At 44.1% G+C, this 22381-nt stretch overlaps 1 protein-coding gene and 1 non-coding gene across 2 annotated transcripts in view; one reads left to right on the top strand and one right to left on the bottom strand.

Annotated features, from left to right (window-relative positions):
• Positions 1–21501, top strand: part of LOC8023266 (RNA polymerase I-specific transcription initiation factor RRN3) — a 41008-nt gene extending 19507 nt beyond the window's left edge. The window contains exons 8-14 of the mRNA XM_029988159.4: positions 2123–2252; positions 2969–3111; positions 4375–4505; positions 5583–5764; positions 14130–14391; positions 17767–17845; positions 21311–21501. Of these exons, the coding sequence (XP_029844019.3) occupies positions 2123–2252; positions 2969–3111; positions 4375–4505; positions 5583–5764; positions 14130–14391; positions 17767–17845; positions 21311–21427 (1044 nt within the window). The 3' untranslated portion in view covers positions 21428–21501. The remainder of the gene's footprint in view (positions 1–2122; positions 2253–2968; positions 3112–4374; positions 4506–5582; positions 5765–14129; positions 14392–17766; positions 17846–21310) is intronic.
• Positions 10297–10378, bottom strand: Trnas-aga. The gene has a single exon. It is a non-coding gene; the product is annotated as a tRNA-Ser (tRNA).
• Positions 21502–22381: the final 880 nt, after the last annotated feature.

Below are 22381 nucleotides of genomic sequence, written 5' to 3'. Positions count from 1 at the left end.
TTTGCGGTGCGCGACGCTTGCAGCCGCATAGCGTGTGCCCTCGAGGATGTGAGGGTTCTGGGAAAGTTGCGCCGGTACATTTCACGCACCAATGTATTATGCAGTACTAAAACAAACAGTTGGCCTAGTTCTGTGTACCCGCTGTCATAAAAAACAGAACGAATATAATCACAGAGGAGAGGAAACAGTGCCTTGTCCTGCGCGTTCTGCTGTCTATGTCCTTGCATTTTCACGCTATTTTTATGCAGTTTCGAAAAAACCTAATTATGAGAATTTGCGTATGAATTTTTTTTGTCTTGGAGGGAGGTGTAATTTGTCCTTAATTCTGATCTAGCTGTTTCGTCGGCTAAATAAGTTGGGAGAGATCGGTAACCGTGCGTGCTAACGCGCCTCAGCTCAGAGCACGTGGACCGGAAGCTCACACGCAGAGCCCAGGGCTTGGTCCTCACCACCGTTCATTATGATCAGGATGAGCATTGTACCGGCACGTGTTCATGTAATTTCTACTCCCTCTTGCACATTAAAGGCCCCGGACTAGCGGTGGTACTACACTGTCCTAATTTCTCATATGCAGCGGAGACTCCAGACACCCATTGGGGCCGACTAATTTTCCGCTCTCTGAGCAGAAATGCAATGCAATTACTTTTGAACGAAGAAAGCACAGAAGCACTTTAAAATTTGTGGTCGATATCGGCATGTTTTTGGGGCAATTCAAAACACAGTTGTTTTTTTTTACTGGAAGTGTCGTACACAAGGTTCTTAATTGACAGAACCAGGGAGTTAAAAACAGATTGCATTGGAATTGCAGACGGTGTTCCGCGAGAGAAAGGGACATTGCAACTACCTGATGTGCAGCAAATTTCCTGCCTTTCATGAAAGCATGTGTACAGTTGAACCTCGATTTAGCGAAGTCACCGGGACCCAATAATTATTTCGTTAAATCGGGAATTTCGTAAAGTCGAGAAAGACATTCTTCGGGATAGGCTGCGCGGGGAATCCGAATTTGTTCGTTAAATCGGGAAACTCGTAAAATCGGGTTTCGTTAAATTGAGGTTCAACTGTATATTGAATCGACATCCACTGGCAGCAAAAGTATGAAGTCGGCTTTGCGCCCCGCGAGAGTTCAATGTTTCGCAGTCTGCTGCGGCGGTTGCAGCATGACCTGCATGCTTTTCTGGCTGCTGGTACAGACGATTGAGATACTGAAGATAAAGTGAAACATATTTTAATGGAAGCCAAGTTTGAATGTGCGTTGCACCGTCGTCACCTAGTTGTATCACGCCGATGAAAGCGACGCGGAAGTGACGTTATCAGATAAATTCGGCGGGTTAATGCCCCGTCAAAGTTTAGCAAGACGCCACTGTTGACCACACGGTCACATGGCTGACACAACTGTAGGACACGTGGTAACGTGACCAGGTGACGCGCGGCAGGCCACGCCAGTTCACAGCATTGCGTGGCGCGACGTGAGGTCGTGTGTTGTTGTGCGACTCGTGAAAAGTCAGAGTGTCGACAAGCTCATTAGATCTCAGTAACATTGGGTGTCAAGCTGCAATGTCATGTAACCAGGTTGCGTGACACCACGGCGTCATGTGACTTCATGTTGTCGTGCTGCACAGATGTGCGTACTAGTGCCACTAAATAAGCTACGCTTCAGAGTAACGTCACTTGGCCATATTGTGTCTTAAAATCATGGTTGCCAGTTATCTGAAGCTTTATCTGAAATCACAGGAATCGCTTTTCCGCCCTCCACAAATGTTCAAACAGTTCGCGGCAGAGCAAAGCAATGTTACATAACCTTTCTAACACCGAACCGAATGCCGAGGAAGTCGCACTTTTGAATCATGACGATCGGCAGTTGCGTCTGCTCTGCATACGAGCCAAAATGGCGGCGCCCACAACATTGTCGGGGAACGGAGTGCCGATACTCTGAGCGTAGCTCATTTAGTGGCTCTAGTGCGTACGTATCAATAGTGCGTCATGCATACGGGATGTTTGCGCGGCAGTTCGAAGGAGTGCCTTATTGTTTTGGTAAATTTGTTTTACGATGGTTTCCGCCGGGTCCCGGAAAGTATACCGTTATATCTTAGCATTTTGTGCGTGCGCATTGTGATTTTCGTAGGACCAGGACGCCAAGTCGAAGCCGAATGTAGAGCGCTGTCCGGACGAGATGAAGCACAAGCTTGCCGACACCTTGGACCGGGTGCTGGAGCAGTTTTATCTCTACATCAGAGAGCAGTGCTGCGTAAACGGTAAGACCACCTGTTTCGGCTTATTAGAGTTAGCCTTTTAAAAAGATCCTGCCTCCTTTTCTTTAAAATTTTATTGAGCCTCTTAAAGAAGAAAAAAAAGGAAAAATAAAACCTTTTTAAATGACTCATATCATTGTCACAAAAATAATGCGTACCAACCAAGGTTTTATCACAACCAATGTGCTTTAACTCCACTTGCTTGCACAAGGATTTACAGCAAACCTCAGAGTGATTATTTCACGATTATGTGCCGTGAAGCCTTAAATCTAAAAACTACTTTTGTATGACCTGTCGATCCAACTTTTTTCCTTTTGTGTATTGATGTCGCTATGTCATTACTTTTTTTGGCAACGTGCCTTTTCATTAATGAACAAGTGCCCTTTTTCTTAGTTAAAGCAGATATGTATGATTACCTAAAAGTAGTTTTTTGTCCTGATAGAGTATGAAATGTTTGCAAGCATTTATCTTTCTGAAGTACACGGCTCAGCTGGAGCACATTGCTGTGCAGCGGTGTCTGCGTCTTTTGACAATGTGCTGAGGTTCTTTTTGCTGTCTTTCGTGTTTAAAGAACCTCTCTGGTTGAGTAATGTGTTGTTGTTTTGATGCAGCAAGCAGGTTAGAATATTTTTTCATGTTCAAAAAATTTCTAAACGCGGGAATTTTTGTTTGGACTGCTCTTTTAGCCGTCCTCATTGTAGCCCTGTCTAAATATCCAGACAAGGAGTCCTCGTCAATAGACTGGGACAAGACCAAGGTGGTCTTCAAAGACTTCCTGACGGTCTTCGACAAGATTGTGCTACCCACCCACAAGTGCTGCCACCTTCAGTTCCTGCTCTTTTACCTGTGCAGCCTCAGGCCTGTATGCCACCCTTTTTCCATATTCTCATTTCACTATTTTACTGATTTCTTTGGGGTTTTTTCTTGACCATGTTCAGAAAGGGGCATCTGCAGAAGGCTACATTTCTGGTACTGCAGTTCCCTTACTCAGAAAAAAATTGGCAGCTGGAAGTGATTATACAGTAAAACCTCGTTATAACAAAACGGGATATAACAAACTAATGGATATAACAAAGCAATCATAATTCCCCTTGCTTGCTAATAGTGGGAAGAAATGGACATTGGCTATAACAAACTAATGGTTATAACGAAATAATTACGACCGCTCCTTCAACTTTGTTATAACGAGGTTTTACTGTATATGCATAACACACATCATCACGGTGATTATTGAATCATGATGATGGTGATGACTATGATTAGCATTTTTTAATGGCACATGAGCAGCCACTGCACGATACTACTTTATAGCTCTATGTGAAACAGTAATGTCCCATTAATATGAACACTGCTATAAATAGTTTCTGGGAACCTTTTTGTTCCCACACAGTTCTGTGCTGTCAATATAGACACCTGCAGTTTGAACTATGGGCAACCAGTATGAGAAAAATCTGGGTGAATACAATTTTTCATCTCATCATTATGGACTCAAGTTTTCTCTAAAAAAGATACTCAAAAGTGCCTTCCCCCCCCCCCCCCTCCCATCCCTGTAAAAGAATATTAGTAAATTTGTTTGGGTTATGCGACACGCTCCCTTTGTGTTGCAACGTGTGGTTGCATTTTAATAAAGAAGGCCATGCATGATTGTAATTTTGAGTTCTCTGCGATACTAAGGCATGCAGGTTGAGTTTGCACCGTAACAAGACTGTCTCAATGTCCACTTTAGTACCCCTTTGATATCGTGGAAGGCCCAGCTCCTAATCTGTTTCCTGTCAAAAATTCTGTTTCAATAAATTTGCCGGCTGCCGTTCTCGGCCTAAACCAAACATCCAAAAAAAGCCCAAAATTTTGTGGACGATAAACAAAAGCTTAGATAAACTATGCATTCAAAGTAAAAAAAAATAAACTCGGAAAAACACCCTCCGATTTTACTGAAAAACAAACTCAGAAAACCAAAACCCTACCTACGGTATTTTGTAATACCACTTTGGAATATAGTGTAAGATATTAATGTGCGATGCTACGTAAATGCTACGATACCACTTTGTGGTACCATGCAATACTATGTTACTGCTATATGACCTGAAGATCATGCCTGTAGTAAGACCTTGCTCCGCCATCGCAGGCTCTAGCAGACGCGTTCCTTGACTACCTGTGGAAGAAAGTGCAGAATCCGAGCACCGCAACTGTCATCCGGCAAGCGTCCGCTTTCTACATTGGAAGCTTCCTCGCAAGAGCCAAATTTGTGCCTCTCAGGTGAGTGGCGACTGCTCCCTCGCCATTGTTGGTGTGGCATGGCTATCGCGATGCCTGCTGGAAGTCTGCCATGTTTCGTCTGGAACAGAATTTCCGGCATTTTTCTTCCTCTTCGGGTTCCAAGCGAGCGACGAAGTCGGCATTGGCGGTATCTAATCTGCTCAAGCGTGACCGGAGTGCATGAAATCTGTGCGGTGAAGTATTATGCGAAGAGATTTGCACAAAAACAAGAGATTGTTCAGCAATACTTAACATAAGGATTGTACTCTTCATCATTGGCTTCTGGAGGACTTTTGATGTTGTGCATCCTGTGAAACTTCCCATTGTCATGTCTGTTTGCTTTAGAGTCAACTTAATGGGTTTTTTTTATACAAGATGGCAGGGATAATATAATGGGGAACATAAAGCGCCTACTGATTCCTGGGTGCCCATCTTTGTTTTATGATTCATGAAATTAAAGGGCAGAAATCTTCACGTGGCCTAAAACAACTAAAATACCACATTAAAAAAAATTTCTGTTGGCTGTGCTTCTTTCGTAGGTTGTAGTGATTGTTCCTTTAGGAAAAGATCAATTGCAGTGGACAGTGATGTGGGATTGGTTTTCTCAAGGACAAATACATAGCATATTTGTAATTAATCGTGCCAGATGACCTGTGGCATTGGCGGAGGACTGATCTCAAAGCACATCTGAGGTCGACCCTCTTGGATGCTCCCTTCAACTGGCAGAGAAGCAATCGGAGAGGGCATTTTGATTTGGTCCTTTGTAGTCTCTGGGATTGGCGGAGTACCAATTTTATACTGTGCCTGGGACCGGCACTCTCGAATGTGCTCGGCGTTGGTGGGGGACCAATCCATGACTGCATCTCTTATTGGTTCTCTACAAGAGGAGTAGTCGCCAGAATGCAACGATCTGACACCGGCACTTTCAAGGACCGATTCGATAGTGCATTTTGGGATCGGTCCTCCCACATGCACTCTGGAGTCGGCAATGAACCAATCCCCGAGTGCAGCCGAGATCGGTTCTTTGAGGAGGAATCTTGGATGTACTCATTTTCTCTCTCCCCGGTGTTCGTGCAGCACCGTGCGCGACTGCCTGTCGCTGGTGTGCCGCTGGGCGCATGCCTACCTGTCCTCCCTGGAGGAGGGCAGCGCTCTGCTTCACCCGGACGTGGCGAGGCACGGCACTTTCTACGCCGTCTGCCAGACGGCCCTCTACGTCTTCGCCTTCCACCACCGCAGTCTCGCCCATGGGGACAAGGGTGAGGAGCGACTTCCCTTGTGGTTGTGTTATCATGAAAGACACGGACTTGTTGGCGATTGTCGCCCGAACGTAGCCGATGGGATGGTAGTTACGTTTTGGAGCAATGGCTTTTCAACTACAACCAGATGTCCAGTTTGGGTCATGGTGAGAGCGAGAGCACTATTGTCTGCTGATGGGACGTGATGCTACAGCTTGCGCATAATCAATCAATGAAACATTTTTGACCCAATCGTCCTAATCGGGTAATGTATTGGGGAGAACATCTCACTAACGTACAAATAGCTAGAGAAGTCTCGCGGCCTCTCATGGGTTTACCTTTAGCACTCCTTCATCCATCGGTCAATGAAAGCATTTCTACAGCAGCAGAGCAGCTTGAGATTCCCAAACGAAGCATAGGTTGTTAATGGGCTCCAACAAAAAATAGGAGACAATCACAATTTCAGCCTCTGTCCGATCCCACTTTGCCTAGGCGCTCGATTCGTAGCAGAAAATCAAGTTCTTTTTTTGTGATATCTTAGCAGACGACATGCAGTGTTTTGTTGTTTTATTTTTATGCCTGCAAATGGCACTTCGTAGCAGACGAATTGCGTTCTTCACTCTCTCCAAGAGGCAAGTGAGCTCTCGCTCTCACATTGACCAGGATCGACTCCTGAGGTGTGTAGGTGGCACAAGCTGCCAACCAATTCAAGGGTTTCGGCCACATTCGTCCATCAATCTAGGCTAGAGGAAGTGCAAAGGATGAGTAGAGGTAGAAGACCCCAAACAAGTGCGAGCTAGCAACTGACATGTTATTGGCAAGCAAAAATAGTCTTCCGCTTTACTTTTCATTAGGGGTGTTAAAATAGCAAATAGTAACAAATCAAATACCAAATCGAATTAAGGGGGAACACTACCCAAGGGGGTTAACTTTTAAACCTACGGCTCAATATGAATGAAATTTAAAGTCTATACTGGAAGTTGCAAGGCAGAATGCAGTGCAAAGCTTCATCAGTGTACATGAGCTGTAAAATAACTTGTAGTCATTTTTATTAGGAACACACCGACATTGTTTAGGAAAACTATCGTAAGGAAACTAATGTAATACCCAACATTTTTCTACTCTAGATCCGCAGCAGAATGCTTGGAGAGCGCAGCTGTGAAACGAAAATTTCCAAAAAGTAATTTACTTTATGCTAACATCGCAGTGAAAAATCAAATAAATTTTTTTGCCTTTTATGTCATCCACAAAATCTTAACATCTTTTATAAAAGACATCCACAAAGTCAAAAAACAATTCCACAATTGCACTGCCCATAAAATTCCACTTAGGAACAACAATGAGCGAGTCTTTCCTCTTGTCCCATTAACAAACAATAGTTTTCCTAAAATGAAATTTATGCCAAAATGTGGAACGGAGAAAAATGTGTTCAAAGTGTTCCAACTCCTACCTTTTCTTTAGTTTCAATGGACCGAAAATTATTTATAAAAAATTAACTATGCGGTGTACACTAATGAAACTTTCTGGAAATACTCTCCAGGTGGTGGTTGATGTAAATATGACATTTTTCAAAAATCAAATTTTTTTTTTTTGGGTAGTGTCCCCCCTTAAGAAAAAGAAAAGCTGCATATTGAGTCGAATATTTAATAGTGATTTTATTTGTAGGAAATTTTCAGTGTGCTGTGAATGAGAATATTCTATGTGTAGAGCACAGGGATTTTGAGATCCAATTTTTATGGCGCAGACATAATCTATCTACCCTAAGCGTCATAGAAAACCCAAAGTTTGAGACATGCGTGACTTTTTTCCCTTCATTAAAAGCACGAACTAACACAGTGACATGCCCTCTTTCTATATCAGAAAAGGGGAGTACCACGGTGCTTGGTCCCAAATTTAAAGGCCGACGACCAGACTCGAGATTCTGCAAGGCAGAAGACCCTCCTCACCATGGGAAAGGAGGAAACAGGCAGCAGTGTAAAGGGTAGAAGGGGAGAGAGGAGGAAGCGAGGGAAAAGTGGAAAGCGCGAACTGGTCGTCGGCCTTTAAAGGTGAAAAAAAAACGTAGGATTTTAATTTATAAAAATAAACGGGTAGGGTTTAAGTATGATTAAACTGGATTAGACAATATTTAGTCTGAAGAAAAAGAAACGTGCGCTTAGGGTGGTGCAAGTCACCGTCCCAAAATCCGCTATGCATCTGTTTCTCCGCCCATCTATTTTGTTTTGGAGAGCCTACCGTAATCTCCTTGAGTCAACGCCCACACCACCTTTTGGGCGAACATTGATTTAAAAAAAAATGCCGTATGATCGCCCATCTCCACCCCTAGAAATACCCCATTGCGGACTCTGCAATCTGCGAGCATTCATCCTGCCCGAATGACGCAGCTGCGGTGGCTGCGGATTTTACAGTTAGAGGATGTCCGTGACAAAGTAAAACTTCCCTTTGTTTACGCATTTCCTTCCCGATTTTTGCGACCCCAAAGTCATAGTATGTGCGTGCGAAAGGAAAATGATGAGGATAAGAGAATGAAACTTTGTTTTACTTTTGAAAAAGGTTGTTCGGACAAAAGAAACAAATTCGGAAAAATAACAGAAGCAGTAACCCATTCAGGGATTACGAGGTGAGCGAACGCTTCATACCTTGGGTAATGCAACCGCGGAGTGTAAGCTCAAAGTCCGTCTTCACCGAAGTAAGGCCACCACAAACTCGCTCCTTCCTCCGGAATGTCGCGACCGTGGTTGGTAAGGTTGTGCAATGTTTAAGACAAAGCCAACGGATAAATACTGATTTGCTAGAACGCCGCACGCGGACGTTCGTGGAGCGTCCCATTTCGACCTCCATGTTTATGGTGCTCTCCGTGCTGCGTAGCAACTCCGCCTTAAGCCGCGTTGATGGCACACCACGCGCAGGTGCACGCACGTATGCTCCGAACAAGAAAGTCGTGCAAGAGCCTGCTCCTTGCAATTGACAAGGCTTGTATCCGCCCGACTTGTATCAAAGTATCCGCCAACGCTATCGCCGGCGTTCCTGCATCCCAAACATCGCTCTTCATCGCTTCTTTCGTCCGCTCGCTCGTTGTGCCTGTTTTTTTTTTTTTTTTTTTTTTTTTCTATTTTTTTGTTGGTCTTTTTTTTTTTTTTTTAAACTAATGACGAGAGCGTGGTAGTTTTAGAAACGTGCTTTCACGAAACAAACGTCTGCACCGTGTGCCGATCGGCGGTGTTCATCGCATGTATGCAAGCAACGACCTTTGCGATTGTAAAACATGCTTTCACGGTCATTTTTCACATGAAACAACGAAACTGATTCGAGCTTCGAGCTTGTTGCATCTTCTGCGCAGCCGCGCTAGATACATACAGAAAAATAGAAGTTTTCTTAGCTTCTTCTAAACTTTTTCCGCTTACCCACCGGGACATGGCCCACTCCACTTTTCTTATGAACTTCGGGCGGCAGGGGGGTGGTAGACTTATCGGGACATCGCGGTAGATTCTGAAGAGGAAGCGAGCGAAACCGAAACCCCGGAGACGGCTTCTGCACGAATTGGCCGTAAGTGTGCGTGTATTGTCGCGTGGAAGGAAAGGAAACGGAAGGAAAAGGGACGACGCCGAGGATGCCTGCACCTAATCGACGCTTTCCTCCTTTCATCGCCTTCTTGCAGTTTGTATTTCAGACGCGGCAATCGCACTGTTGGAAACACTCTCAAATCTGGGCACGCCATACTTTTTCTGTTCCGTCTCGTTCCGAATTTGAACTTGCGGCTTGTGGTTCCAAAACGACGGCTACGACGACTCGGCTCGTTCTGTTGGCGTGGTTAATGTTTTCTTTTTGTGATCTGGCAATTGCCTCTTTCTGCTAGTGTGCCAAGCGCGTTCTATGTCGACGCTTTAATTTGAAACAAAGGGCTTTACTCGCAAAAAAAATTGGGCACGGCGTGGGATTCCTGTCGCCCATCAAGTCGTACCTGCAAGCGGTGCTAACGGGACGTTTTGGTGGTGATTCAAGTTTAGATTGCGTCGCGATCGTGATTAAATATGCAAGCTACGTGGGTTGTGGCGTTTGTAATCTTTTTTTTCCAGCCTGTGCGCTAGATTTTTTAGGAATGATAGGATCAAGAAGGGTTTCTCGCATGGTCTGTACAACATTGCTGCACTAACATTTAGGAGAAAAAAAAAACAGCTGTTTCGACGGCTCCGGGCCGACCGTGCTTCTTTCGCCGAATATATGGGATATTCGAGTGACTGAATACTGGGAATTCGATTCGCGTATCAAATTATTCTGGAACTTAGGCACTATTCGATTTGCATTTGTATATTCCAGTATTTGTATTAAAATTATTTGCCTTTTAATAAAACAACATTTGCTTCTTTGTGCTAGCCTCGTATACTCCTACTCCTTGTCTTCGGCACTTTCTGTGTCCATGATATTTACTCGACACGTCTATCGGGCTCTTGAGATATTAGGGGCGAAGCTCCTTAGGGTCTAGCCTTGTCCGGCGTCCGTGCTCACATCGATTGCCATCCCATTTGTCTTCTTAAAAAAATAAAAAATGTTTGCGCAGTCGACAGGATTCGAACCTGTGCGGGGAGACCCCAATGGATTTCTAGTCCATCGCCTTAACCACTCGGCCACAACTGCAAGACGAGTAGGGGGCTCTGAGATGGGGTAGTAACTCAAGAGCTGGGGATGTCATGGATGAAACGTTGCATGTAGCCGCTCAACGTCTATACAGGAGAGGGTACTGCGGTCAAATATGTATATGATCGCGTTAAACTTTGCATGCATTGGCTCAACGTTTTATGCTCAAGTGCGTATATAACCACGTTCCATACCACACATTCTCTTTCTGACATGGACCGTTGACTTAAGCGGTGGAGATGCGTTCCCACGGCTTCTAGCATGATCCAAGCTGATTTGCTAGAACAGTGGTTTTCAACCATCAATGTTTCGCGGACCCCTTGTGGATAGGCGGAGACGATGGAGGACCCTGTTTGTGGTGAGGGGAGGGGAAAGGTATAGGTTAAATATAATAATGATTTAATAATTAGGTATAACTAAGGGCTAGTGTGAAGTAGACCTCTGTTATTGACATATACACCAGAAAACTTGCCCGAAAACTGAAACATTACTTCTCGGCCTCAAAAAGATACAATTTTTATTGCTGGGTTGACTAACTTCGCGGACCCTTAGAGTGCCTTCGCGGACCCCAGAGGGTCCGCGGACCCCCATTTGAGAACCGCTGCGCTAGAATAACCACTGGCTCTGCATTTCACCGACCATAAAGCAGTAATAATGAAGTCGAAACGCAACCTGGAACTCAGCACTACCTATGAGCAATAAAAAAAAATCGGCACCATCAGCACTACCAATCAACAATAAAATCAGTATCATCAGCACCAACCAGAGCTTCGCCCCAATCAACATCATTCACCACATGGAGATACGGTCATTTTTTTATCAGTCCGGAGCAAATTCGTTTGTGGCGATGCTTGCCTGTTGAAGAAAGGCCAACTCTCATACTAAGTTTGGTGGACCGCAGTGTGTCGTCATCTATGTATCCAATGCATTCGTTTAATGTTGCACAACTTCTCACTCTTTTTTTTGGTAGATGTTCAAAATGTAATAAAATTGCTGGAATAGAAACTATAGCCAACTACGAGCAGCTTGTATATTCGAGCAGTGTTTTAAAATAGAAATGCTCCATATTTTTACTGAAAGAACCGTTGCTTTAAATAGCTTGTTGATGCAGTTGCTCCAAATGCTCTTACAAAGTAGTTGAAAGGCCCTTTTCTGACTCGCACACATGCTACCTTGTTGGCACTCTAAATGAAACTGCAGCGATTCCTCGATTTCCGCCCGACGATGCCACGAAAGTAACGTGACGTGGCCTGCCATGACCTTGGGGGGGAGCACGGCTGCAGAGGAGGATTAGGCTGGTGCCTGTCGTGCCGCAGGTCGCTCTCCGGCTGGAAGCTTCACGAAAGCTTTGGCAGCCAGGAGTTGGGATGCCACGAAGGCAGCGACACTTGCGTTCCCTTGCCTTTAACACAGAACTGGAACATGTTCTGGGGCTGCTGCTTTATAAGAAAGGCAGTTGGCGCTGACCCCCAAGTGTTGCGCCCAACCGACAAACAGGGAAGGGTCTGCCACAAGACACCGACTTGCATGATGTCCGACTCACGTGACCTCATGACGTCAAGTGTAATCATACGAACGCAGTAGGTGCCCGGCTCACTCGCAACATGCTTTGCGTGTCTCCGAGCTTAATCGGATACGATCGAGGCACATTTAATTTTGTTGCGACTTCTACAATCAACTGCCAGGACCGTGACATCCTACAGAGGATGCGCCGTCCTTTACATGTTATTCGTTGCCACTCCAAGACCCCTTTCGAAACGTGGGCAGCATAGGGCGCTAGACACATCGCTTGGAGCCTCGTATTGGACACTGTAACAAAACTTTACTTTGGATCGTGACGCACTGATCTTAAGGGGGGACACTACCCAGAAAAAACAATTTCTGCAAAAAAAAGTTGATTTTGAAAAATGTCATATTTACATCCACCAACATCTGGAGAGTATTTTCAGAAAGTTTCATTAGTTTACACTGCATAATTAATTTTTTATAAATTATTTTCGGTCCACCGATGCTAAAGAAAAGGTAGAGGTTGGAGCACTTTGAACGCATTTTTCTCCATTCCACTTTTTGGCATAAATTTCACTTTAGGAAAACTATCGTTTTGTTATTATGCAACTTAGATTAATTTTCATGAGTGTTTCTGGGGTGAAATTTTAAGGGGAACATAACTATGAGCTTGTATTTTTTATTTTTGTCATTTTTCATGCTCAAGAACTAAAAGTTTGGACAAAGGATGGAAATCTAAAAAACTGTATTTGTGTTTATATGGCTTTTTTGTCATGAAAGATGGTGTAACATAGAAATATAGCTCCATAGTTATCTACTCTGAACTTTCCTAATGCAATGTAACACATGAAAACAACAAATTTATAAGTAATTTCAAAACGATAGTTTTCCTAAGCAGACACGCCCACTTTCGTCTTTGAACGTTTGCAATTTTTTTTGTACTTCACCCAGGTTAACAAAAATTGGCAGAAATGTTCTCAACATCAACAGAAACAAGCCCTGTAAATATAATTTAAATCAGACAAGTGGTTCAAAAATTTACTTTTTTGGGTAGTGTCCCCCAGTAGGTGCCCGGCTCACTCGCAACATGCTTTGCGTGTCTCCGAGCTTAATCGGATACGATCGAGGCACATTTAATTTTGTTGCGACTTCTACAATCAACTGCCAGGACCGTGACATCCTACAGAGGATGCGCCGTCCTTTACATGTTATTCGTTGCCACTCCAAGACCCCTTTCGAAACGTGGGCAGCATAGGGCGCTAGACACATCGCTTGGAGCCTCGTATTGGACACTGTAACAAAACTTTACTTTGGATCGTGACGCACTGATCTTAAAGAGGTACGGAAACAAAAATTTTAATATTCAAATTTCGTTCGGAAATCAGTCAAGCACGACAGATAACAACTGTAGATGATATCTGTCGTGGATTTTGGATTTTGAACGACTGGCTGTATTTTTCGTTCCAAACGGTGCACTCAAGCAAGCACTCCAAGAGAAACGAACGGAGAGCGCGATGCGTCATGGGATATCCGATGCCAACAAGAACAGAAAGAAAAGATTTCCCATATTCGTGACGTAGCAAGGCTGGCGTGGTTATGCTTTGCCGTTAGTGGCTTTGTCAGCGTTTTGGTGGTGTCAATAGCATCAACACGTTACAACCGAGCCGTTCGAAGCACCCGTGGGGTGATGAGCGTGTGACTGGCCCAAGGAGCAAGTAGCTTCCACAACACTGTCAGCTCAGGGCTGTACGGGGTGGGGAAAGCAACTTTTGTCCGAGTTTTGAGCGACAAGCTAATCTTCTAGGGGAGAATGGCTCTGTCCAGGTACACAAACGAGGGTCCGAGAAAGAGGGAAGTCCCTCCTTTTCGTCTTCATGGACTGTTTGGTACAATGCGCGATTTGTGAGTTGAGGAGGAAAGCTAAGAAGGAAAATGTTGAAATTCCAAAGAGCGGCACTGCTTCGATGGAACTTGCTACGTCATGACTATGTAGCAAGTTCCCCAACGTTGCTAGGTTACCTCCCAAATAGGCTCCACATGCATCCACCATGCACATTGAAAGATTGTTTAATTAGTTCTAAAATTAGTTTGCTTGTGCCTTTCAACGAAAGACTGGTATTTTTGAGGTTATGCTGCAACATGTAACACATTAAAGCTAAAAAATGAGCGCTGGAATTTCATTTCCGTACCCCCTTAAAGGTTTTCGCTCAATTCATTTGGGGGTTCTCATCCCGCGTGCATGCAGGTCTGCAGTTCCTGCGGGACCTGAACCTGGAGGCCCTGGTGATGTGTCCGCTGAACCCCCTGAAGGTGTGCCTGCCTGCCGTGGTGCAGCGCTTTGCCTCAGTGGCCCGCCACTACCAGCTGGTCTACTGCTACAGCGTCATAGAGCGCAACCAGCGGAGCGCTTTGCCGGTGGAGGCCGGCATCATGCTCTACGGGGAGTCCCGCGGCGACGACGTCGCGCTTGACGCCTTCTTCCCATTCGATCCCTACCTCCTCAAGAGGTAAGGCTGGCCAACACTGGCGCTTCATTAGCCGACACTGGCACTTCATAGGCTGACACTGGAATTTGATGGCCTGACACTGCACCTTATTGGTCAACACTGACGTTTTACTGGCTGCCACTGGCACAGATCGTCAACACTGGCATCTCATTGGCCGACATCAACGTCTGATTGGTTGACACAGGCACCTCGTTGGCCAACACCGGCACCTCATTGGCCGACACCGGCACTCATTAGCTATTCGGTTAACCCTTTGAGGGTCGCTGACGCGCATGCACAGCAGCAATTGCAGATTTAAAAGTTGCCGCCTAGTATTTGCGAAATCGTGCGCACCCCGGGAGGTGATGCTGTCAGTTATGCTTTTGGGAAACAGTAGTTGTGTTCACACCATGTTTTGCCTTGTTGGGGCTTTTTATAGTAGTAAAATTGGGTGCTACATGCACGTGATAGGCATTGGCTTTTCGTTTCGACGCTTCTCGGAATCGAATTCAAAGGAGAGCTCCTCATCCCACGAAGAAGCTGCGTAGAGTACCTCCAGGGTTCGGAGTCCGAGACGGCCGGAATGTCGTGGAAGCGGAAGTGCCAAAACAAAACTGAATGGGAGAAAGACGACAACACTCCGTCCTCAATATTTCCATTCAATGCTCTTCGTTCTTCTCATCTTGCAACAAGTGCACGTGTTACTGATAGATAATTCGAACAAAAATCTGTACTGACTTATTCTTTGTACTATCACTTTGAAATTAAAAAAAAAAAAGGCACCCACTAAACCTTGTTTTTTGAAACAAAAAAGAAAAAATGGCTCCTAGTCACTTCCCGCAAGGCATTTTTTTTAACGTAAGAGCGCCACGCTAGTTTGCGTCGGCCTTGGGCTGGCACTCGCCTTCTCCCTGCTCGGAACGCAAGCCCCAGCCAAACTCTTGTGTTCCCGCCTTTCTTTACTAGAGCGCATTACCGGAAGCTAGTTGTGGCTAGCCGCATAACGCATTCTGCATTAAAAAAAGCTGCTTGCCTCAGGCAAGGATCATTCAATTTTATGCCACTGGTTCAGAATCCTTCAAGGTACTCTGTAGTGACTTTTGGGATGTTTGTGCTAAGTCCTATACAATTCAAGAAGAGGTTCTGCATTGCTTCTAAGATTTATTAAAAAAAGGAGGGGGGGGGGGGGGGGATCTCCAACCATGTCAAATTAGGGACCAGATGTTTGATAACCTAATCGGCCTCTTCTTCAGGGGTGACTGTGGCTTTTATGCTTCCAAGATGTTTCTGCTTCACGTCGGGAGCACGCTTGTACTCTTTCAGGAGCTTCCTATGGTCTCTAAAAGTTACTTATTAACCTTAGTGTTTTTGTTGCACTGAAAAGAAAAATGAATAAGTAACTTTCAGAGCCCATTGAAAGATCCTGAATGAGCGCAAGCACCACGTGACTATACCGGCCACTTTTCTGCAGGCTTCCATGGGCGCCAACATTTGTTTTGCGGCGTAAATATATGTCTAAAACAAATTTTCTTTCTTCGTAAATTTATATTATGACATCCTTTTTCCTTCCAGGCTGACTAAACAAATTGTTTGTTTCCTTTTGCATGAAATTTGCTAAGCATAATCATGGCTGGGAAACAGGATGACATGCAAAGTTTTAAGTTTATTTCAGTTTATCCTTCATAGAATTAGGTAAAACTAAATCAAATAAATGCTGCTCCCCCTGAGGAAAGCTACCATTTAAAAAAGATGATAATGGCCAGTCCTGTAGGTGAAATGTACAGTATAGCACCCTTGTCACGTGCCTATGAAAAGAAACTACAAAAATTGCACCAATTTTAATTCAAAAATTTTCTTTTCGGTTTTTATTTTTTGTGTGTATTATGTTGAAGATACTGCAGCTTTTCCATAAAAATGCAAAAACTGGTTCCACACATTGATTCATTATTATATGATAGTTTCCTGAACTGATCTGATACCGAAAAGTGAAACTGAGGTAAACGTGTTTGAATGTTTAGAAAGCTGCACTTGAATGGTGCCGGCATGTCGGAAATATCAGGATATTTGAAAGCTGATAAAACTAAAATACAAAAGTGCAATGGACAACGACAGAACAAAGATACGCTTGTCCTCTCTATCGTTGTTCTCTCCTTGTCCATTGCACTTCTGCATTTAAGATGTTTACCCAACTAGCCCAAAAGTTCATTTTAATTTGATAAAACCATCAGGAGAAATGTTTTATTATTTACAATATTGAAATAAAATATTTACAGTTTTTTCCTTTTCCTTTTCCCCCTTCACCAGATTTACCTTTTCATTATAAATCTGGTGTTGGATTTCATATAGCTTTTTTTTTAGGTTCTCAATCCAATGTATATGCAGAAAAAACCATGTTCTCGTGCACACGTGAGGCATGCCAACACACTTAAAAAAACTAGTAAAATAAACTAATTCATTCCTTTTAAACCACTGAGTGCAGTGGAATAAAGAGATGATGTGTGTGACGCTTCTTGTGTTCAAAAATAAATAAACATATCTAAATTTCCATCTCAAGGGGCTAACAAAAGTTTCTTAAAATTTTCATAACTATAGGTTTCATAACCTGGATATTTGCCTTTTACATAATCTAAAGTATATGCATGCCAAATTTGGTTGTGAAAGGACAGTATGAAGAACAGGATTTTTGTGTACACACTGTAAAGATGCCCAAACACTACATAAAAAGAAAAATGCACGCAAATGTTCCCATAGATTTGTAGCGATACTCTTCCCGTGGTGCGGAAAATAGTATTTTGTTAATAAATTTTCGTGAGAAATTGGATCTACAGAAGACTGCAATGGAGGGGCGACGGCTAGGCCTACTTGTCAAAGTGGACGTGATGGTGGGCGACGTTCTTGAAAGAACCACACAGAGAAAAGTGGCGCAAATTCACGCCGTTCTGGGTCACCCGGAGGTCTTCTTGACTCTACTTTTTTTGCCATCAAAATCAGCACAAATTATTTTTATGCATCAAATATAAAGATTAAAAAAAAAAAAGACAAAACACAATAAAACCCAAAATCAAATTTTTTCTGTGCAAAATATTGCTGTTTTTCGACTTGAATCTCCCCTTAAAAATCTGACTTTTAGAAATAACTTTAATTTTAAAGGTAGTGTCTCCCCCTTAACACACCGGGCCGCCTGCTGGCAACAACCCAGCCGTTGCCCAGTTGGGCACTGCCAAAGCGGCGTCTTGGCAGCCTCATCCTAGCTTTACTGGATTGCTGTCTCGAAGACAAGACAAAGCTTGGTGTTGAACACTAACCAGGTAGTGCCGATTTGTGTAAATAACTGTACAGATTGCACTGTGGTGCCTGAAGTTATGGTTGTAACTGCGTCTCTTTTCCGTTTCCCAGGACTGGCAAGTGGATCAACCCGTTGTACAGACCGTTTGAAACTGCTCCCGATGGGCCCGTCTTGGACGAGGACAATGAGGTGCGACGGATTGCTTCGGTCGAGCCACTACCAGTGTTTGGGTTCTTGTTTTTGCTCATTGCATTTCGAGCTTTTCTTCTGGAAGAATACTGATGCATGCAGAATTTCCTGCTGCAAGTTCTTACCCGTTCAATTCACTTTTGTTATTTGACACCGTCCTTCCCAATAACAAGTTAAACTGTACAGTCAAACACCTCTATAACGAAGTCTCCAGGACCTTGAAACCAATCTAAAAAAGCAGGATAAGCATACTGGATGAAACCGACCTTTACATCGATAGACCGTAGTGTTACCGTAGCTGCAGTCGATCGTAGGAGCGCAACAGAATCCTCCACGCGATTATAGTGTGCACCTGACAGCTGCAGCGTGCGGTGCAGCGAAGGGCGAGGACGGGGTGAGTGGGTTAGGCGCACAACCGAGCCGCCGGAGCCCTAAGGGGGTCGCATTTTTCTGCGTGGCTCTCCCGATTTCGCTTAGATTTTGGCGTCGCAGGTAGAGTCGGATCACGTTTCCTCGACCGCATATTTTCGCTCCAGGGTGGAACAATTTGGGACTCGGACCGAGCAACATTGGGAATCTTGGGTCCTGACAAAGATTGACGCGTCGTTCGAGCAAATGCCAAGACAGCATAAAAAAGTTTTGGCTGCCCATGAAAGTGCTTTCTTATAATATGTACTCTCGTTTGTGCGGGTTCTTTTAAATGCGCCGACGCACATGCAAAACACTCGATGGGAGTTTTGAAAAGCGGAACACCTTGGAGTGGATTGCCGCTGCATTCTATTTTGGCTCGGTTTAAATAGTTTGTTGGTGTGCAACCTTGTGGGTAGATGATGCTACGTGACTATATTGTTGCGCACAGGCTTTCTTAGCAGCAACATAGTCGCGTAGTGCCTTCCAGACACGAGGTTGCGCACACTAACAAATTATTTGAACCCAAAACCGAACGTGCGGCAGAGGGGCGCGGCGGCGGTCTCAATTGTTGCACCTAACCGACAGAAGCTGCCACAGTATTTTTGTTCTCTATGCGCATCACTTGTGACCGATAATATAGGTAGAATTGATTACTATTGACCTAGAAAATCCGTAATTCCGGTCATTTTTTGCTGGTGGGGGGCCGCGCAATTGCTTCATTAAACAGAAATATTTGTTACACAGGAATTCGTTGTAGTAGTCGGAGAAACACACTGAACACATAAGAGATTGGCTAAGACTTCATTTTTGCATTGTTAAACGGACGTTTTCGTAGTAGAGGCGTTCGTTGTAAAGGTGTTTGACTATAGTGCTGATATTTAGAGCTTACAGTAAAGCCCCGTTAACTCGAACACAGATATGTCGAAAGATTGGTTAAGTCTTAAACTTTTGTGTGTTGCGAAATTAATCCCCATAGGCACCACATATTCTGACATCACTTATCTCCAAAAGTTTTTGGAATGGCAATAAAATATCTAAAAAAGTTGCCTGCAAAAATAAAGAATATATCCTCGAAAGGACACTGAAGTCAAAGGAGAAAGCTTATGTCCTTCGCGGACAAAGTGGTCGCGACCTAACAATAATGCTAACAAAGAGAGAAGGTTGTAAAAAAAATAAACAAAAGAAGGAAGCACCGCGAACGCGTTCTGGGTGCACAGAAGGCGATGTGCAGAGAGAAGAAAACGGTTCAAGGAGGCCTGTTTTCTTGGTTTTTGCTTTCTCCCCATCTCCCACGACTTTTCTTTCTCTTTCTGTCTATCTTTTTCTCTATGCTTGTACTGGCTTGTGGCATTCTATCAGCTCTCCCGACCCCGTCGTCACCGTAGTCGCCACGCCGACATGCCTTTGTCGCGTCATTTTCGTTAAACCTCGTCCCGTCACCTAAAAATAATACTAGATTTTCTAAATCTACGGTTGGTACTTCAAAAATTCTGGTACTCCGCTTATTTCAAAATTTTTCCCGATTTTTATGACCTCGAGTTAACGGGCGTTCACTGTATTTTATGGTGGCCAAAATGGCCGCACGAGAAGCAGCGACAGTGAATGGCACAGTGGATCTTGTACCGTAAAATGAGCTGCGAAAATTGGCACCTGCACATAGAAAGCTCAAGCACCGAATCTGTAGCCAGGTGGTCAGTCTTGGGTAGTAACGTGTTACTGTAACTTTGTTACTTTTTTGGTAACTTGTAACTGTAGTTCTATTACTTTTTCTAAAGTAACGATAAAAGTAACGACGTTACTTTTGTCGTTACTTTCCAGTTTTTTATGAATAATACATCAGTGAATGAGTACAGTCTAGCTGTTCCTTGCACATTCCAAATTGTCTGTTCCGACGTTTCGAGTGTGAAGTTGGCCTTGCACAAACTTGTAAATACGTTCTTTCTCGCGAGTCACGGCCCAGATATAGCCACATGTAGATGTGATGTAAAAAAAAAAAATAGTTATCTTTATGCACGCACTTGTACTTTCTGACTGAACACTTTCATGTTAGTATCTTGAAGCACTATCAATGTTGGCGCTGTTCTTTTTTTCTGAGCAAACGCTTTTTGATCGAGTGAATCAACCGTGAAACAGAAATACACGCAGAGGGCATTGCGAATGTTTCGTATTTAGAAAAAGTAGTAGAGAGAAAATTTACTGCCGTTTGCGCGTGGTTTGCCCATTGCTTTGGGTCTGTTCAACAAGGGCAGGGACCTGTTCGCCGTCAAATGAGGGAAACATTTAGACGCTAATTTCGAGAAGCAACTGCTGCGAAGTTACAATATAAAGTAAAAAACATACTTTTTAATTTTATGCAATAAACCTTGTTGATGGGCGTTTTCTAGTTTTTCTAGATGTTTCGTGTTGCAGAAAAGTAACGTTGTTACTTTTTAAAAGTAGCTGTAACTGTAACGAGTTACTCTTTTGTTGCGGTAACTGTAACGGTAACTTCGCTACTTTTTTCTGAAAGTAACTAACTGTAATAAATTACTTTTTAAAAGTAACTTACCCAAGACCGCAGTTGTACCTTTCGAAATTTCAAGGCACAGTTCTTTTCCTGTGAAAAACGAGACCAACAATCCCGCCAAAGTTTACGGGGGACATGTTTGCAGACAACCGAATGATCGACAAACTCCTGGCATCATTTCCCGACAGGTGCAGCTGGCAGAAAGCAGAGTGCGTTGTCCGCTCACCGCACATATCGGGTGATGGTGCCACAAGTCGCATCCATCGCTAACTCGTTCGTCCACGAACACGTTTGCCGTGGACTTGTACAAGTCTGTTAGCCTCGTTTTTTTTTTACACAAGGAAAACTACGCCTCAAGATTTCACGAGAAAAAGCCGACCGCCTCGATGCACATTAGGTGCAAGTGCGCATGTGCCGATTTACCCGGCTCGTCCTGCCGCGCAAATTCCGTGCGCACTCTAAATACGATGGCGTTCATGCTTCCAGAGTATAGAAAAGCTTTGTTTCAGCCTCCGTAGCAGTCGTCGTTCTTGCATTTTTTTTTCCAGGATGAGCCGGAGGAGGCGATGTGCAAGTCTCCCAAGTCTCCAAGCAGCGTTACTGACATGTTCAGCTACGGCACATCTCCAGGCTTCAAGCTGAGCCTGTCCCTCAACCATCGGTGATGCCCCAGGAGGATGAGAGAGAGGTCCTATTTATATCGTTCAAGCAGTAAAGATGTGGCAAACGCGGGATTTTACACCGGTGTCTTTTTCGCGACGACGCAATCAAAGTGCCAACACCGGCGTCAGAACGGGCTGGAATGCATAATTCATACCCTTGGTCTTACTTACTTACTTTGAATATTTTGGCTCTTTTCTTTGTTTCCATGCACATTTTGCGGTCATGTTGAGTCACGTTTTTTTTCTGCTTCATTCGCTCCCAGTTCACACAAACATGTCCCAGTGTTGTCATGCTTTAAATTTTTCCGGCAAAATGTCCCCCCCCCCCCTTCCCCCAAGCTTCATTTTAGTGCAACGGAGCATTTTTGGGAAATCGCCGGCTCAAGAGGCTCCGATATGAAAATACATGAGCATCTGTGTAACTGATCTCTGCTATAGATCTTTTCACCCTCCGCCACATGGGCGCTGCCATCTTGGAGTCACGTGATGCGGCCGCCATTAGGTTGCTTCAACTCGTCGCTCCGCTCTCCCCTCCGTGCTACTCGGCGTCTTGGCGGATGTGTTGAATTCGTTTCTTTCGTCGTGTTTCTCACCTTAGTGCGTAAAGTGTCGTCCGCCACTTATATATTCACCATGTAATTGCATTACAGTATTATGTTCACAATTTATGCAGGTAATTTTGCGACACGTTTTGACAATTTGCACCATCGGTGTGCCGGCCAGATGTGAGGAAGCTATATGGACACATGAATCAATGTTAATGCTCACGCACATTCAGCACATATATGATTCTAAGACAGCACAAGGGTTCAAAGGAGAATAAATTATAATAACTCAGGTTTGCTTACTAATAGTGGCGGAACATTCCTAATAGGAAGCACAATATAAACATATACATGATCGCGCATTTAAGATCTCGAGGAAGGTGAGAAAATACTCACTGTAAATACTCACATC

The sequence above is a fragment of the Ixodes scapularis genome, unplaced genomic scaffold, assembly GCF_016920785.2.
Source record: "Ixodes scapularis isolate PalLabHiFi unplaced genomic scaffold, ASM1692078v2 PGA_scaffold6__148_contigs__length_123643588, whole genome shotgun sequence".
Taxonomy (NCBI): Eukaryota; Metazoa; Arthropoda; class Arachnida; order Ixodida; family Ixodidae; genus Ixodes; species Ixodes scapularis.
The sequence above is the reverse complement of the archived record's forward strand: the minus strand, read 5'-3'. Positions and strand labels throughout refer to the sequence as shown.